This window comes from Bufo gargarizans, chromosome 6, assembly GCF_014858855.1.
Source record: "Bufo gargarizans isolate SCDJY-AF-19 chromosome 6, ASM1485885v1, whole genome shotgun sequence".
NCBI classification, from domain to species: Eukaryota; Metazoa; Chordata; class Amphibia; order Anura; family Bufonidae; genus Bufo; species Bufo gargarizans.
This window is the reverse complement of record NC_058085.1, coordinates 275,917,938-275,937,851: the sequence shown is the minus strand read 5'-3', so window position 1 is coordinate 275,937,851 and position 19,914 is coordinate 275,917,938. Positions and strand designations below refer to the sequence as shown.

General features: G+C 41.7%; 1 protein-coding gene across 1 annotated transcript in view; it reads left to right on the top strand.

The window, feature by feature from the left end:
* The window catches only part of JPH2 (junctophilin 2), a 100,579-nt gene extending 81,280 nt beyond the window's left edge, over window positions 1–19,299 (top strand). The window contains exons 3-6 of the mRNA XM_044297358.1: window positions 8,721–8,839; window positions 9,542–10,470; window positions 15,668–15,757; window positions 17,931–19,299. Coding sequence (XP_044153293.1) covers window positions 8,721–8,839; window positions 9,542–10,470; window positions 15,668–15,748 — 1,129 coding nt within the window. The 3' untranslated portion in view covers window positions 15,749–15,757; window positions 17,931–19,299. The remainder of the gene's footprint in view (window positions 1–8,720; window positions 8,840–9,541; window positions 10,471–15,667; window positions 15,758–17,930) is intronic.
* The last annotated feature ends 615 nt before the right edge of the window (window positions 19,300–19,914 follow it).

Below are 19,914 nucleotides of genomic sequence, written 5' to 3'. Positions count from 1 at the left end.
CAACTAGGAGCAGGGTAAGACGACCTGTTCCTCCTAGGCACGGAGGAACAGGAGTCTCTCAGGCCAAGCTACAATAAAGGGGAAACATAAGCAACTTATGGCAATGGCAGGTTAATGCAACAAGTATAGCACCTACCTGCCACAGACAGAAAGCCTGTAACTCATGCAGACGTGCTTCTGTCCAAAGAACACACATGGACACAGCACACACCACACAACACACAGGAACACAGGACCATAAGCTGCAATAAACAAACATACCAAAAACACACCTTCATAAGATCATGTGTGACATAACTTATGACCACAAGGTTGGCCCCCACTGGCAGATGGTGAATTACCAGGAGGATGTCTCCAGAAAAGCATGGCTGAAGAACCCCTCAGCTTCAGGTCTCCAAAGAGGCTTTATAGCCCAAAGTGGCCACACCCACACAGACACACACAGGAAAGGGAATTAACCCTTCCAACACCAACCAGGGAAGTGAAACCACTTAAAGGGGAATACACACACAAACACACCGGCAACGACATGCGTGGCAACCATGTCCTGGGAGTCAGCCAAAAGGCCGAGACACTGCCACCACATGTACAATATAGAACACGTTGCCACGGGCAGCCACCAGTGAAGGGAAGTGTCACAGTGCACACACCTAAACCTCGTGCACACCAAACACATAAAAGGCACACCTACAAAGACAGGTAGCCAGGTGCAACTGCATACACAAACAGCAAGCTGCCACATAAAAATGTTGCCAGCGGCAACCACAGGTGAGGCAACATACTTCAGCCCTCACCTGTGATTGACAACACAACCAAGACCGCAGGCAACTGCATACGGTTACAAGAGTCACGACCATGACCATGGTCGTGACACTTTATTCCTTACTGCATAGACAACAGACAGGCAATAAAATGTATGTGATGAAAAATAATCACTTATTAGGGATTTTTGTGAACTTAATATAAAAAAAATTAAGGAATGTCATTAAGGAATTACTATTTTATCAGGTTATTTCATATTTACGAGGACCTCAACTTTAGTGTTTTCCGAAATACTACCTGTACCACACAAGAAAGGCAGTAGGAGATTAAGGAGGTTAACAAGTGGCTCAAGAACTGGTGTAGGAAGGGGGGGGGGTTGGGGTTCCTGGAGAACTGGGCCGACTTCCTGGCTCTATCGTAGGGACGGGCTACACCTCAATTGGGAAGGGGCAGCTGTTTGGGGGAGAAGATGGCTAGAAGGTTGGAGGAGTGTTTAAACTAGGGACTGGGGGGAGGGTAATTACATTATAGGAGGGGAAGATAGTGCAGATAGAGACCTGGGGCGAGGTAATGGAACAGGGGGAGGAATGGAAGGAGGGACTAGAACAGTTCAGAAGGAAAGGTGTAGGGTAAAAAATATACATAAACCTCCTAATTGTATGTTTACTAATGCCAGAGGCCTGACTAATAAAACTGGTGAACTGGAATTAGTGATGTGTGTGGAGGACTATGATATAGTGGGAATAACTGAGACACGGCTGGATGATAGCTATGACTGGGAGGTTAATTCACAAGGTTATGCCTCATTCACACAGTCAGTGTTCGGTCAGTGATATCCATCGGTGATTGTGAGCCAAAACCAAGTGTGGCTCTAAACACAGAGCAGGAGCAAATGCTTCCATTGCGGTGGCTCCAATCCTGGTTTTGGCTCCTCACTGATGGAAATCACTGACCAAAATTGGAGATGGGGAGGGGTCTGCCTTTATGTAAAGTCCTGTCTAAAGCCCACATTTCGGGAAGATATAAGTGAGGGACATGAACATGTTGAGTCACTGTTGGTAGAAATACATGGAGGAAAAAAACAATAATAAAATACTAATAGGAGTTTATTATAAACCACCTAATATACCAGAGTCCACAGAAAATCTACTACTAAACGAAATAGACGAGATGGCAAATCAAAATGAGGTTATTATTATGGAGAACTTCAACTACCCAGATAGAGGCTGGGAAACTAAAAGCTGTAGCTCTCATAAAGGTAACATGTTCTTGGCAGTAACCAAAGACAAATACCTTTCCCAACTGGTTCAGGACCCGACTAGAGGGACGACCATGCTGGACTTAGTATAAACCAATAGACCTGATAGAACAGATGTACCGGTTGGGGGACACCTGTGAAATAGTGACCGTAAAGTAATAACCTTCCAATTGTCATTCAAAAGAGTGTTTCTTCAGGGAGGAACAAAAATACCAAACTTCAAAAAAGCTATATTTAGCCAACTAAGAGAGGCCATAGGCCTAACTAACTGGGACAAAGTCCTCTAAAATAAAAAATACAGTCACAAAATGGGATATTTTTTAAAAGCATCCTAAAATCAAATTGTGAGAGTTACATACCTTATGGGAATAAAAGGTTAAGGAACAAGAAATAGATGTATATATTTATATATATCTATATATATTTTAGAAAGGAACAAGGGGCCGTCATTGATGGTCGGTATGTGTCACCGAGGCTCCTGGCCTCGGTGAGGTAAGAGACGGTTTTTCTCAAGTGTCATTATTGCAGATTGCAGTCTGACACTTCAGCTGTTTAGTATGACTGTAAAGCTGATCTACGACAGCTTTTACTGGGAGTAGTCAAAAGTGCTGGGTGGGTGGCTACTCCCCACGTTCCAGGCCAGGTCTTGGCAGGCTTATAAAGCAGTCAGCACTATCAGGTGGTGTGGATCTACCTCCATCTGACAGTGAAGCTGTGGAGTCCTCTGTGCTGAAGGCTGAAGACTGCAAACAGGCGTGCAGGCCGCCTGGAAGCCTGCCAGTGAACTTTTCTGTGGCTGAGCATTCATCCGGGTGTGAACTGACACCTAGGATTCCAGGTGAACATTGTTTTGTTTTGCTGTGTGTGAACAAGCACCAAGACTGTTATGTTTTGCTAAGTGTGAATAAAACACTGAAGTTTGATTTACAACCTGGTTCCTTGCGTCTATACTGCGCCCCCTAACCTGTCTACCAGAGCAAATCCCAATATATATATATATATATATATATATATTATTTATATATATATATATATATATACAGAGATGGATCATTACTGTTACAGTGTTCATGAATGACACAAGCTATTAGTTATTTCAGGAGTTGGGTTAGGTTTCAGCATTTTAAGAATGTCTAAGTCATCACTGCCAGGTCACTTTTCTGAGCTTCACTCAACCTCTATGATAATCCATTGACGTAAATAAATATTCCTGCAGAAATGTGATGCTTTCGATAATATCTGTATCATCCTTCACTCAGCTAGGTCCCCTATATGGGTGCTCATTAGGTGCTGGTGGAGTGAAAAAAGGGTTTCCTAACCTGCACTTGTGACATTTAAAATGGGACACTCTGCTTTGTAGAATACTACCATATGGTGCCAAGACAATGCTGCCAAATAGAACCCACACAATGCAGCCATGTACAAAGATAATACTACCAGATAGTCCTAAATACTATGCAGTCTATAAATAATATTTCCTCACATAATAATATTGCTATATGGTTCCCACAGAGTATGGCAATTCATTTCCAAAAGAAAACCACCTGAGATTGCTAAATAATACTGGGTGGTTTTAGTTGATCCTAGGATTTCAGTCCTTGTGGGCCAGCTTAAAGCATTGGAGATAAACCCTAGTAACTGGTGTCAAAGCTCCAACTATTTTTTTCTGCTGCTGTGGCGTATGATTATTTCGGAGCTTGGGCCACCTGCTGGATCTTCTGATGGACATGTTCACCTGTGATTAAAAAACTTGCAGTACAACCTTGTATCCTTCATAGTTGAAATTGCCCAGGGGTTCACCACCAATGAAGTCAGGTGAAGCGATCGCCTCAGGCAGCACCAGGTAGGGGCAAGAGAGGGGCAATGGAAGGGCCATGGGCAATGAGTGATTTCATTGTGGCAAAAGGGTCAGGTTAGAAATTGGTATGGGGGGGGGGGGGGCGCCGTTTCAGTTTTCGCCTCAGGCAGCAGAAAGGATAGGTGCACCCCTGAAATTGGCTAATACAATGTTAAAGGGCATCTGTCAGTACCTATGAAACTGGCTGACCTGTTACATGTGCACTTGGCAGCTGAAGACATCTGTGTTGGTCCCATGTTCATATGTACCTGCATTGCTGAGAAAAATTAAGTTTTAATATGTGCAAATGAGCCTCTAGGAGCAACGAGGGCGTTGCCGCTACACATAGAGGCTCAGATCTCTCTGCAAAGGCTGCCCCTTCCACTATGATTGATAGAGCTAGGCAGTGAAAAGGTGATTTTGCCAGGCCTCATCTATCAAAGTACAGAGGGCACAGCTGTTGCAGAGAGAGTAGGGCCTCTAGGAGTAATGGCAACGTCCCCGTTGCTTCTAGAGGTCCATTAGCATAAAACATACTTTTTCTCAGCACAGAACATGAGACCAGCACAGATGCCTTCAGCTGCCAAGAAAACATGTAACAGGTCAGCCAGGGTCATAGGTACAAACCTGCTGACAGATGCCCTTTAATATTGGCATCTCTAAGTGAAGGAACCGAACAAGCATTGACTTTTCTTGGTGATGATGGTAGTATGAAAAAGCACATGGTGTGGGGCAATTGATTGGGAACAATGTCCTATATGTGCGTGTATATATATATATATATATATATAGATAGATAGATATCTATATGCTATAGTCATTCACAGAGGTTGAGTTACATTTGATTGTCCAATTATATGTAATATCGGCAGCCTTTCGTGACCCTGAACTGTTGTAGCAGATGGATCAGGCTATATATACCAATGCTAGCTATATATAGAGTAAGCAGTATTTGTAGCAGTAAGGCGCTGGTAGCTGTTATACAGCATAGACGCACAGAATATTTTTTTCCGCAATGTAGTAAATTACCAGTAAAGTGTATCAGATTAAAAAATTCTCATGTACACTTTGCGGATTGAAGTCAATTATGAGATCTACGGTAAAAAAGCGTCAAATCCACACCAAAAACCCACAGAAATCTGGATGGAAATTTGTGTGGATATTCTGCACGTTCACCTGCACCTTTGTTCCGGTACCTTAAAGGTCAAGTGTTTTCCCCTCTGTTTCTAATAAGGTATTTAAAAACAATTTTGGAACTGGATTATCCCTTTAAAAGGACTAATGTAAAATATGAAAATCTGACATCATATAGTACACGACAATGTATTTCTAACAAAGCCAGAACCAGCCCTGTATCTCACATGGATCCAGAGATCTCCCCCATCCATTGCTCTGCTAGATTTATATCAGGCTGTCAGCTCAGGGGGCGTGTCTTCTCTGCTGCATATCAGGGGGCGTGTCTTCTCTGCTGCATCTCAGGGGGCGTGCTCATTCTTCTGCAGCTCTCTCCGTATCACAACTGAGAAGGCAGGGACATGTGCGGCCATCTCAGCGAGCAGGACAAAGAAATGAAAAAAATGAAAGATAAAAAAGGAGGCGGCGCTAGACAGATACCTTTTATTGAATAACTCAGTGGCTATCCAAAATCTTTTCGTACATGCAATTACTAAAAAATTCAGATCCAGGTGCTGGTTTGAAAACTGTCGAATATTTTTAAGGGGACAATCCTTTTAATTTCAGTACACTTGCATCCAATCAGTAAAGTTAAACTGAACTGAAACAGTCTTATAGGCAGACTGGCCCACCAAACCACTGCTGGACCCAGGTTTTACCATGATAACAGGAACCTACCCAACACAATGACATGGAGTCCAGTAGAGAGAATAACACCTTCATGAGATCTACCAAAGTCTATGCATGGCTTAAAGTAACATTACTGACCAAGGCTTATAGCTCTTGAAGACACTTGAGAATCTTCAACTCGTCTCCAAAAGCAGGCTCTGGTACTGCAGCTCGGCCCTTTGAATGTCTTTTATGACCATAATCAATTTTGGAGAAGGTTGAAATAAATAACCTTTTAATGCTAAAGCTGCTTGAATCAGTTGATTTATTTTATAGCTGGATCCCTAACACTGGCCCTTTCAGTTTAATGTGCTTTATATTATAGTAAGCATTTAGAAGATCTCATAAAACTCTTTCCGGGCCTCTATTATAAGCAGTTGTTCCCAATAAGAGCAGCAATGTATTTATATACTGAATATATATGTCACTGGAGCCTTGTTCCATCTGTTCATGTTGCGGGGTTAGATGTCTTAATATATATATTTTTTTTTTTTCAAGATCCAATTACAGCAGTGTAGCAAAATCAGCCGGATAGTTATAGAACACAAGTGCAGTGAAATGACATTAGTCTAACATGCTCTGGATGGCTGAAGTACTGGACTTTGAGATGTTCTGTATTCAATTAATCATGGCTGATGTGGTCTCCTTTTTTTTTTCAGTGGTCACCAACACTGACCTGCTGATGACACTGAACTTAAACTGGTTAGAATATGCCATCAGTGTCAGGTAGGTGCGGGTACCACTTCTGAGACCTGCTGGTATCTCCATAAAGGGGCCACCAAAAGGAAGGAGAGCATACAGCGCTTGTGCGGCGTGATCATTATTCATTGCTATGGGACTTCCGAAAATAGTTGAGCCAGAGGGGAAGTTTCATGGCAGTAAATGGAGAGTGCACAGCACAAATGCAGACACCTTTCCATTCATAGCTATGGGACTGCTGGAACTAGCTGAGGTGGCATTTTCAGAACCCCCACAGCAGTGAATGGAGGGTGGCTGCGCATGCCAGCCTGCTCTCTATTCACTTCGGGGACCCTGCCCATGACATAGGAGCAGGTCAGAAAGATGGAACCCCACCCAATGGTGGACTGGCCATAGACTCTGCAGGGAAATCCTTTGGTGGGCCGATGCCCAGGGGTCCGCCTGAGCTCTCATCTCGGCCGCCAGTCATGGTAAGTCATGATCTGATTCTCCCCTCCTGACTCCTGAATTCACCTGTATTGCCATCCTAAGGCAAGTGGAGTAGGAGGACAGATAAGGGTCGCTGGTGCTGGCCACCACAGGGGGCAGTCTTTGGGGAGGTATTTTGTGCTGCTGGGGCAGTATTTTGTGATGCACTGTGGTATTTGGCTCCGCTGGGGTGGTATAATGTACCACAGTATGGTATCACTGGCCCTTCCTATCTGTGTTGGCCAAGGCTTCTGTCAGTTTGGACCCAACTACAAAGTATGTCCACTTTTAGTTTTTTTTTTTTCCAGGCCCCCTGTCCGCATATGCTAGTGATATACCATCAATGTCCCAGATGGGCCAACCCCTTTAACATGTACCTTAAAATTTAAACTGTCACCAGGATGTGTCCTGTTACATTAGGGTTGCACAGGTGCCATAATAATGTGGAACAAAGAGCACAATGAATCACCTTCTGGGTGGCATTCAGTAGGCTAAGAAACATCTGGCCATACATTCTCCACTACACAGTCATTTAGCAGTGGCAAAAAGGGTCAAATGACTCCTCAGAAACAGGTGAAGTCAGGTAATATGGAGCTCAATGCTTCTGGCATTGACCCAAGAGGAATCATGTGATAAGGCATTTAGTTATATAATGTATCATTTGGTCTCATGATGGTCCCCTTGCCCTATCCTGCCTCAAATTGTCCTCCTTGGTTTTTTTTGTTTTTGTTTTTTTTTCTTCATACAAAACAAAGAATAAAAATGGAAAGACACAGGAAAAGCACAAGGGATAGACATTACAAATATACAAATATGTAGCCGTCCTCCTTGTTTTTGCATCCAAGCTGCTGGAGGTGGATTGGTTTTCTGGAAACACTCAAGCTCACTGTGCTGCACTGGTTTCACACCTCACATTTACTCCAAATGCAGGTTCCAAAGCTGATAGCCATATCTATTAGGCTACTTTCATACTAGCGTTTTTGTTTTCCGGTATGGAGTTCCGTCATAGGGGCTCAATACCGGAAAAAAAAAACTAAGCAGTTTTATCCTAATGCATTCTGACTGGAGAGCATTCCGTTCAGGATGCATAAGTTCAGTCCCTCTTAAGTTTTTTGGACGAAGAAAATACCACAGAATGCTGCAGTTTTCTCTCCGGCCAAAAATACTGAACACTTGCTGGAATACCGGATCCGGCATTCATTTACACTGAAGTGTATTAGTACCGGATCCAGCATTAAGTGTTCCGGCAAAACGGATCCGGCTTTCCGGTCTGCAAAATAAATTAATACCGGATCCGTTTTTCCAGATGAGACTGGAGAGACTGATCCGGTATTTCAATGCATTTGTGAGACAGATCCGCATCCGGATCCGTCTGACAAATGCCATCAGTTTGCGTCTGGATTGCCGGATCCGGCAGACAGTTCCGGTGACGGAACTGCCTGCAGGAATCCTCTGCCGCAAGTGGAAAAGTACGCTTAAAGGATTTTGGCATCCTGTTGATATACCATAAACATCTGAGTTGAGACTACTATTATATGGTGAATGTACTGTACATGATGGAGGTCAATAATCATAATATACTAATAATCAAAACATAACACAATACCCAAGTAAATGAAAGGTAAATGAATGGTATATATATAGGCAAAGCGTCAAAGCGTGGACATATCCTAATGCAGTGATAGTAAAACTGTACTGTATGTATTAGATACCTCCCTATGGCCATATAGCCAGATATGCCAGAATGTTCACTGTCTCATTCATTCCTATCCTGAACATAACGCAGAAAATATGGTAATATAAAATTAGGGATAAATACAATACGTCCTCACTGATGTTATATTTTTCTCTTAGGACAGCTCATGCCAAAGCCAAAGCAGATGGAGCTGAGCAGGCAGCACAAGCAGCTAACAACGAATCCAGCATTTCAAGAACTATGGCAAGAGAGCTCTCTCCAGACTTCTACCAGCCAGGTACCTTACTGAAAGTCCCAAGTGGTACCTAATAAATGCCTATACATTTACGTTTAACAGATTTAATCTCCTGGACTCCAATGCAAAATCTGTGACAGAACCCATAAAACCAAGAGTCATTTATAGTATTAGTGTCCTTCATGCCACAGATGATACTGTAACATCTGCACTGCCTATAGCAAGTCTGAATACAGCGAGCCCCTGAGAGGCCAGTGCAGAGAATGGGAGTGGTAGTGACCTTGATGATGATGTGTCACATTTTACACCCTCAGGCCCGTACATGACATACGATTACAAACATTACCTAACAAACTAAACTTTGCAGATACCCCCAGGTCTGGGGTACTGTATGAGCAGCACTCATTAGTAAATAATTATTCTCCAGAATAGCTATAAAGGTTACTATCTCTCTCTGGAGCACTATGCATTTTTATGCATTACAGCCCCCTGAAAATTTTGTAATGCTTTATTTGTTCATACTGGAAAGTTGAACACTTTATGTGGGGTTCCCTTATAATTTGCACCTGCTCTATGGTGTCTCTGTAGTGGGACACTTTGTAATCAGCTTGAATTGTGCAAAATCCTATGTGACTGATCTGTAATACTAAAGCCAACTTGGCTGTGACCAAGAGCGTCCCTGTTTCTTTTTTCTAATACCATGCAAACTGCCATATGCTAATAACTATGCTTTATTCATTTTAGGGCCAGAGTACATAAAAAGAAAGCTAATGCAGGAAATCATTGAAAATGCGGAACCCATGGAACTGAAAGAACAAGCGAGTACAGCCAATGAAGAGCCACCTGCACCAATGCCTTCTGAAAGTCCTCAGGTTCCAGATAAACAACTAACTTCCCAGGATGTCTCCCCAGTACGAACCCCATCCCCACCAATGGCTGCAACTCCACCAGATGCCAAAAGACTTAGAACAAGCTCCCAGAAGGAGAGGTTACTAACTCCTCGGAACTGGAATGGGGATCAAACCCGTGGTCATGCTGCCTCCCCATCTTACAGCCCATCCAAGCCAAGTAACCAAAGAATGTCTGCAGATGTGACCAGCAAATTTGAAAGCCAGATGAAACCACTTGAACGGTTGGGAAACAAGTCATCAGATTCAGATGTTGAGTTTCACAAGGGCTATCATAGCTATGCTGTACGGACCTCCCCAGTGACTCCTCCACTGGATTATGAGGAAAAAGCATTCCCATCACCAGTAACACCAACCAAGTCAATAACTCCAGATTTGAAAGATGACAAGAAGGACATTTTACCTTCTCAAAAAATCCAAGAACAAAAGGCTGCTATAGAACCCCCCAAAAAAGAGTTCAAAGTTAAACCCAGCGAAGAAAACAGGCTGGATGTGAACGTTTTAGAAGCCAAGAGTGAGACCAAGATAATCCATAAATATGAGCCCAAAACTATTCAGAAGACTGAACCAAAGTTTGGACAGAAAGCAACTCCTACTAAAGCAGAGCCAAAAGTCACACCCAAACCTGCTGCTCAAAAACCTGAACCCAAAGCTCTAGCGAAGACTGAGTCCAAGGCATTGACTAAGTTTGAACCTAAGAGCTTGGTTAAAAAGGGTGCCCAGGCAGCAGCAGCTGCTGGAAAACTTGAAGAAGAAAATGAAGAGGTAGGTTTGGTGTATGACATATGCTTGCTTTATCATAGTTTTCTCAGTTCTGTTGAAAGGAGTCTAAAGCCATGAGATCTGGGACTTAAGCCATCGGGTCTTGGTGAAACACCCCAGTCTTAATGGAGTTATGCAGCGTCATAATATTAATTACCTATCCTCAGGGTCGTTCTTCAATATCAGATTGGTGGGGGTCATGCGAGTGCGAGTGGCTGCATCTCCCCTGCCAGGGTAGATGTAGCCGCTGCCGTGGATTGCTCCTGAAGGAATCCAGCATTGGGGACCGTAGGTTAGTATGTGCAGGGTCACAGGGTTGGGCACCCTAGAGGGGGTTATTTAAACTTGGATAACCCCTTTAAAGAGGACAGAAGGCTTGCATCATCACTATCATAACACTGCACAACAGCTTTAATATGTCCACCATGTTAATTTTAGATTTTTAGATCCATTATATGCTGAGTTATGTATATATATATATATATATATATACAGACGTGGACAAAATTGTTGGTACCCTTTGGTCAATGAAAGAAAAAGTCACAATGGTCACAGAAATAACTTTAATCTGACAAAAGTAATAATAAATTAAAATTCTATAAATGTTAACCAATGAAAGTCAGACATTGTTTTTCAACCATGCTTCAACAGAATTATGTAAAAAAATAAACTCATGAAACAGGCATGGACAAAAATGATGGTACCCCTAGAAAACACAGAACATAATGTGACCAAAGGGACATGTTAATTCAAGGTGTGTCCACTAATTAGCATCACAGGTGTCTACAACCTTGTAATCAGCCATTGGGCCTATATATATGGCTCCAGGTAATCACTGTGTTGTTTGGTGATATGGTGTGTACCACACTCGACATGGACCAGAGGAAGCAAAGGAAAGAGCTGTCTCAAGAGATCAGAAAGAAAATTATAGACAAGCATGTTAAAGGTAAAGGCTATAAGACCATCTCCAAGCAACTAGATGTTCCTGTGAGTACAGTTGCACATATTATTCATAAGTTTAAGATCCATGGGACTGTAGCCAACCTCCCTGGACGTGGCCGCAGGAGGAAAATTGATGACAAATCTAAGAGACGGATAATCCGAATGGTAACAAAAGAGCCTAGAAAGACTTCTAAAGAGATTCAAGGTGAACTTCATGCTCAAGGAACATCAGTGTCAGATCGCACCATCCGTCGTTGTTTGAGCCAAAGTGGACTACATGGGAGACGACCAAGGAGGACACCATTGTTGAAAACGAATCATAAAAAAGCAAGACTGGAATATGCCAAACTACATGTTGACAAGCCACAAAGCTTCTGGGAGAATGTCCTGTGGACAGATGAGACAAAAATCGAAGTTTTTGCCAAGGCACATCAGCTGTATGTTCACAGACGAAAAAATGAAGCATATCAAGAAAAGAACACTGTCCCTACTGTGAAACATGGAGGAGGCTCTGTTATGTTCTGGGGCTGCTTTGCTGCGTCTGGCACAGGGTGTCTTGAATCTGTGCAGGGTACAATGAAATCTCAAGACTATCAAGGAATTCTAGAGAGAAATGTACTAGCCAGTGTCAGAAAGCTTGGTCTCAGTCGCAGGTCATGGGTCTTGCAACAGGACAATGACCCAAAACACACCGCTAAAAACACCCAAGAATGGCTAAGAGGAAAAAATTGGACTATTCTAAAGTGGCCTTCTATGAGCCCTGACCTCAATCCTATTGAGCATCTTTGGAAGGAGCTGAAACATGCAGTCTGGAAAAGGCACCCTTCAAACCGGACACAACTGGAGCAGTTTGCTCATGAGGAGTGGGCCAAAATACCTGCTGAGAGGTGCAGATGTCTCATTGACAGTTACAGGAAGCGTTTGATTGCAGTGATTGCCTCAAAAGGTTGCGCAACAAAATATTAAGTTAGGGGTACCATCATTTTTGTCCATGCCTGTTTCATGAGTTTATTTTTTTACATAATTCTGTTGAAGCATGGTTGAAAAACAATGTCTGACTTTCATTGGTTAACATTTATAGAATTTTAATTTATTATTACTTTTGTCAGATTAAAGTTATTTCTGTGACCATTGTGACTTTTTCTTTCATTGACCAAAGGGTACCAACAATTTTGTCCACGTCTGTATATATATATATTTATATATCAGAGAAAAATGGAGGCACTGGCAAAAAGTGAAAGGTTGGGTGGACGTTCTTGAGGGAATAGGCTTCTTACCCCAATAAATAGTCCAGAAAAGAGCTTGAAAAAGGCTCTAGTATTGAGCCAAAACGTTGTACCGCACGGGTGAAGAAAGTAGTTATTTTTTCATGACCTACTGGAGTGCCGTTCATTTTCTGGACTATATATATATATATATATATATATATATATATATATACACAGTTGTGTTCAAAATAATAGCAGTCAGACATCACTAACCTGATCAATCACTGTTTTTGGTAAAAATGATATTTCTACATGGCAAATAATTTACTAGCAGATGTAGTAGAGTAATAGAAATCCAACAGACTCAACAGTCATGACATGCATGCTGTTGATTCTGTGTAATTGAATCACTAATTGAAAGGGGCATGTTCAAAATAAGCAGTGCGGAGTTCAGTTAGTGAGGTCATACATTCTTTGAAAAACAGGTGGCAATTATTGCTCTTTTTTAAGGAAGGAAGGCAGCAAATGTTGTACATGCTGGTTACAGTGCATTTCTCTCTGAAATTCTGAGTGACATGGGTCATTACAGACATTGTTCAGAAGAACAGCGTACCTTGATTAAAAGGTTGATTGGAGAGGGGAAAACATATAAAGAAGTGCAGAAAATGATAGGCTGCTCAGATAAAATGATTTCAAATGCTTTAAAATGGCAACCAAAACCTGAAAGACATGGAAGAAAGCAAAAAACTACCATTCGAATGGATAGAAGAATAGCCAAAATGGCAAGGACTCAGCCAACAATCAGCTCCAGGAAGATCAAAGAAGGTCTAAAGTTACCTGTGAGTGCTGTTACAATTAGAAGACGCCTATGTGAAGCCAAGCTATCTGCAAGAAGCCCCTGCAAAGTCCCACTGTTGAAAAACAGACATGTGCTGAAGAGGTTACAATTTGTCAAAAAACACATTGACTGGCCTAAAGAGAAATGGCGCAACATTTTGTGGACTGATTACTTTTTGGGTCTAGTGGCCGGAGACAGTTTGTCAGACGACCCCCGAACACTGAATTCAAGCCACAGTACACTATGAAGACAGTGAAGCATGGTGGCGCAAGCATCATGATATGGGGATTTTTCTCATACTACGGTGTTGGGCCTATTTATCGCATACCAGGGTACATGGATCAGTTTGAATACATCAGAATACTTGAAGAGGTCATGCTGCCTTATGCTGAAGAGGAAATGCCCTTGAAATGGGTGTTCCAACAAGACTACGACCCCAAACACACCAGTTAACGTGCAACATCTTGGTTCCAGACCAACAAGATTGACATTATGGAGTGGCCAGCCCAAGCCTAGTTTCTTAATCCAATAGAAAACTTGTGGGTCACATCATCCTGGGCTGGAATACCTGTTCACAGGGGCCAGAAGTTGGTTGACTCCATGCAACACAGATATACAGCAGTTCTCAGAAACAGTGGTTATACAACAAAATATTAGTAAAGTGATTCAAAGGAAAGCAAAATCTTCAAACATTTTTCAGTTTATAAAGTGAATGTTTGAGTTTGTAAAGAATACAGGTGAAACTGAATTTTTTTTTATATCATGCTAAATTTATTTATTTTTGTAATGCAACTTAAAATGTGAAACTAATATATGAGATAGACTCATTACATGCAAAGCGAGATATTTCAAGCCTTTATTTGTAATAATTTGGATGATTACGGCTTATAGCTTATGAAACACCCAAATTTCAATTTTGAGATATTCTTTGCTCAGGGGGTATGGATTAATTAGCTGACTAGAGTGTGACACTTTGAGCCTAGAATATTGAACCTTTTCACAAAATTCAAATTTTAAGCTGCATTAATGTAATTCCTTTGAATTTGCATTACTGAAATAAATGGACTTTTGCACAATATTCAATTTTTTTTAGAGGAACAACACACATTTGATATATTTTTCTTCATGTTTTGATTAGGAATAGAATGTGTAGTGTTCCCAATGCATTTGTGTGTATGGAAATAAAAGCTATTAGAAGGATTTTGAGCTTTATTCACTGCTATTATTTTGAAAACAACTGTGTATATGTGTGTGTATATATATATATATATATATATATATATATATATACAGTATATAGTGGGGTTTTGCTCTGGTAGATAGGGAGACGCAGTACAGAGGCAAAAGACAAGTTCTTAACGCAAAACTTCAGTGTTTATTCACACTTAAGGCAAATGCACAAAACAATGCGTTACTTTACAGTCTTGGTGTTTACTTCACACACAATGGAAAGTACATCTTGGTGTTACTTCACACAAATTGGAAAGTTCATATAAGACAAGTCACCTTGATGTCAGTTCTGCCTCCAGCAGTCCACGGCAGGCTTTAGGGGGGCTTGTTTCCTCGGCCCATCGGTCTCAGCCCTCCAACCTGCCACCAAGCCTCAGATCCTAACACAGAGATCCTGATGATGAGCCCAGCTGCCTATTTAAGGACAGCCAGGTGCTGCCAAAACCCGGGACCAGCAATTAAAATCCAGTCCGGTATTTGACCCCACCTGGCTGCAAATCAGCCCAGCAGCACACACTGGGAGCAAAATACCTGTTTTCCCAGACCATTCCCCTCACTGTATCACAATATATATCTATATCATAAATGTCCAGATGGGAGAACTCCTTTTAAACCTGCCTGAAATTGCCACTAGTGGAAGATGAGGAGCTTACTGTATACAGTTTTATTATTAAGTTCAAGGTTTAAATTGTGTGCCCTGAGCTCCCTCTAGTGGCAGCTGCAGGCAGTCTGAATTTTATTATTTAATTGTCTTTTAGGGGATTTGGTGCTGTTTATCATAAAAGCAGAGCCCTGGCCACTATAAGTTATTAAAAGAGATTATTCAACACAGAATTTTGGACTTATATATAAAACCTATTTAAGTGAGGATATCCAATGTAGATGTAGAAGTTGAATTGGTGACCCAGATTTATGCTACAAATATATAAAAAATTATATAAGACTAATTGCACTTCATATGGTGTCACTGTTTGTATTGCAGAGACCAGATACAATAATGATCTGCATGGTAATATTACTGAATATTGGTCTGTCTATCCTATTTGTACATCTACTGACATGAAGAATAAAAGTAAGTATTACCTTCCAGAGTATTGAATTATGGCTCCTTTCATTTTTAATGTCTTATAATTCATATTATACATTAAAACGTCAAATTTTAGAAATATTGCATCTTCTCTCTGGGATTTCTACTCTTGAGTTTAAGGGGTATTCCAGTTATGTTACGTTATCCCCACAAGATAAGAGATAGCTATTTGATTGGTGGGGGTCCTACCTCATACGCTGTGGAGCTGTCTGAAATGAACAAAGCTTCCAGAATTGAACAGAGCAGCCAGTTGGGCATGTGCACAGCCACTCCATTAATTTCTATGAGCGTTGCAGAGATAGCCAAGTACAGAGTACAGTGTTTGGCTATGTCCTGAACTCCCATAGTAATGAATAGAGCAGCTGAGAGCAGGCTCATTCTCCATTCAATTCTGGGAGCTCCACGGTGTATGGTACTTCCATTCTCATGATCGGTGGGGATCCTAGCATTAAGAAACCCACTGATCTAATAGTTATAGCCCCCATCCTGTGAGGATAATGTAACATAACCGGAATACTCCTCCAAAGCACCCCTTACTCCAAGTCTTGAGATCCATAACCTCTGCTTTGTCTTTTACTACTACTACTCTACTAAGACATTTGGATGTCCGAAAGGAGGTATATCTCTCAGGACCCCCTGTAAAAACCAGAGTGGAGAGCTGCTGACAAAGGCCCTGACTTTGGAAGCCCCAGATGATCCATGTAATACATGGAAGTCACATTCCACCAGAGGTTCCTGTGTTTTTTGATGAGAAGAACAACATAGTCTACAGCACAATTCTTGCCATGAAAAATGCTGAAACCTTAATGGAAGCCTAATGGACCCCATAATAATAGGATATTTAAACATTCTTTGGGATCCTTTTGTGATCTGTATGGAAGCCCTGATGGTAATGCCAACATTGTTGTATCATGTTTTCTTCTACATTCACATTCAAATCAAAAGTATAAATTTTGCAGGTTCATACTCCTACCCTTTGTGTCTACAGCTCCCATGTAGACCTATGCAACAGATGAGGCAGATGACAAAGTACAGAAATGCAGGATCAGACTACACAAGGTTCATTTGTAGTCTGTCACCGTGGAAACATATGGGTCTGCATAGGAGCTCTAGATACGTTCAGTCAAAGTTGCTTCTTGTATGGTTTTAGATGGACTAGAGCAGGGGTGCACAACCCACAGGGCCCCTATTTGCGGCTCCCGTCCTGCTGGACAGAGGTCAGGAGCGCTGCCAGGAGCGCAGCACTGCGATCTGCCAGAACAAGGGGGAGTAACGTAGAGCCAGAAATGCTCTGATGCTCCATTGATACAGGCTAAGTGTGTGAAGGGCAGCTTATGTCCGGGTTCAGCTCTGAACCCTGACAACCCCTACAAGGCCTTTTTAGGCCTGGCCATTACAGGGTTAACCAATAAGCACCTCTCCCACTAGTAAGGGCATGCACACAAACCTGTTTGTTGTCCGCATCCAGTCTGCTTTTTTTACGTGACATGTCCTAATCTTATCCACATTACGGACAAGCATAAGTTTTATTAGGGGCTGAATGTTCCATTCCGCAAAAGGCGCAATGGAACATCCACGTATCCGTGTTTTGTGGATGTTTTCAGATCACAAAACATCCAATGGTCGTTTGTATGAGCCCTAAAGGAAAGTTCTTACTGGTTATTGCAGGCCACTGGGGGGGCAGGGATGTGCTGTTGATATTGATTAGGGGGAGGAACAACTGTGGTAGCGATCATTCCTCCCCATTCACTTTGTATCAGCTTGTGTACTAGGCAGATGCAAAGGAGCACCGATCAGCATTTTTTTTTTTTTTGCGCCACCTTGAATTGGAGAGATGTGACAATGCGGCCCTCAGACCAAAAAAGGTTGTGCACCCCTGGACTAGAGCAATAAAATCTAAACTTACAAAAGTCTACATATCCTTTAAAGTGATTGTAGGAGATCAGCTTTTTTTCAGTATGAGCACCACTCCTGTATGTGGACTGTCACTGGTATTGCAGCTCATCCCCAATTCATTTCAGTGGGTCTGTACTGCACTCCCAAAGACGGCCTGTGGATATAGGTGGTGCTGTTTCTAGTCTCATACCACATTTATTGATAACTGATGGTAGCATTACTCGTAGATCTTGTCACTTGTGGTTGTGTTCTTCCTATGCAGGAATGACGGGTCTAGGAATTTTCCAATCAATCTTTCTGATACGTGACAAGAAGTCATCAGGAAAAAAAGCCGATTTGTGCCTTGACAGGCGATTAAGAAGCTGGGGGACAATAGATCGATCCTTCAACGTTTTATCCGTGCAATGGATATTTTTTTACTTCTTTTCGCTGTGGCATTGCACTGAGGTCTTCCACCGTCTTGTTTGCAACGAAAGATATAAAGTTGAGGTATAGCACGATAACAAAAAGTAAAAAAAAAAAATGAAAAAAAAAGTTAGGTCTGTGAATACGAGCACAGAAACTTGGGTGTTCGGAGTTCTTTCTATGGACATGTTGACCACCAGGAGCCATGGAGAACCCTAAACCCGATGCACAAGTATAGCTTTAATGTTTGGACAGGTTACTGGGTATTTATTTTCTGCGTGCAGGGTGTAGGTTGGCGATCGCCTGTCGGAGGGAACAGACAGGAGATGACATGTTTACACGTTTTCTTGCTATATAACATTGTACACCATAATCCAACCCCATGTCTTAAAGGATAGAAGTTTCTAGATAGACTTTGCATGTGTGAATGGTTTGTCCTAGAGATGTTTCTGCAATACAATACAATAGTAACTGAGGTGCACATTGATGTACGCTATGTTGTAAGCACGTGTGGAATAATAGGAATCAACAAATTGCACTTTCAGCTAATTACCCCCCCCCCCCCCTCGTGTCATCCGTCAGGTGATCAGACAACGACGGCGGATGTTGCATGCGTTTTAAAATTGAATATAGTTCAGTTAGCTGTGTGCTATTCAGTATTCAAGTTGCTGGTTTTTATTCTATTATAGATAGATGATAGATAAATAGATAGATATGAGATAGATATATATGAGATAGACAGACAGGTAGATAGATAGATAAATAAATAGATAGATATTACAGTAGATAGATAGATAGATGTAGACAGAATAGATAGAATAGACAGACAGATATGAGAGAGAAGAAGTACAGATCGACAGACTGATAGATAGGTTCTTATTTTACATCTCAAGCCGGCCGCACACAAAATAGTTGTTGGCTATCTCTCCCTCCCATACTCATTTCACCGATATCCAAAGGATCGGACAATTGAATCCATCCTGCCTTATCCTTTTCTCCCCCAATATTAGCTGTTGTGAGAGAGTTGGAGGGCCACCATACATATTAGATGGTCGATCAAACACGGCTGATAGACAATCTAATGTGTATGGCCAGCTTTAGTTATTTACATGCCGTATGATTTGGTTTTTATATCTATCTATCTATCTATCTATCTATCTATCTATCTATCTATCTCATATATACAGTTGTAAAAAAAATATGTGAACCCTTTGGAATGATATGGATTTCTGCACAAATTGGTCATAAAATGTGATCTGATCTTCATCTAAGTCACAACAATAGACAATCACAGTCTGCTTAAACTAATAACACACAAAGAATTAAATGTGACCATGTTTTTATTGAACACACCATGTAAACATTCACAATGCAGGTGGAAAAAGTAGGTGAACCCTTGGATTTAATAACTTATTGAACCTCCTTTGGCAGCAATAACTTCAACTAAATGTTTCCTGTAGTTGCAGATCAAACGTGCTCAACGGTCAGGAGTAATTCTTGACCATTCCTCTTTACAGAACTGTTTCAGTTCAGCAATTTTCTTGGGATGTCTGGTGTGAATCGCTTTCTTGAGGTCATGCCACAGCATCTCAATCGGGTTGAGGTCAGGACTCTGACTGGACCACTCCAGAAGGCACATTTTTCTCTGTTTAAGCCATTCTGTTGTTGATTTACTTCTATGCTTTGGGTTGTTGTCCTGTTGCAACATCCATCTTCTGTTGAGCTTCAGCTAGTGGACAGATGGCCGTAAGTTCTCCTGCAAAATGTCTTGATAAACTTGGGAATTCATTTTTCCTTCAATGATAGCAATCCGTCCAGGCCCTGACACAGCAGAGCAGCCC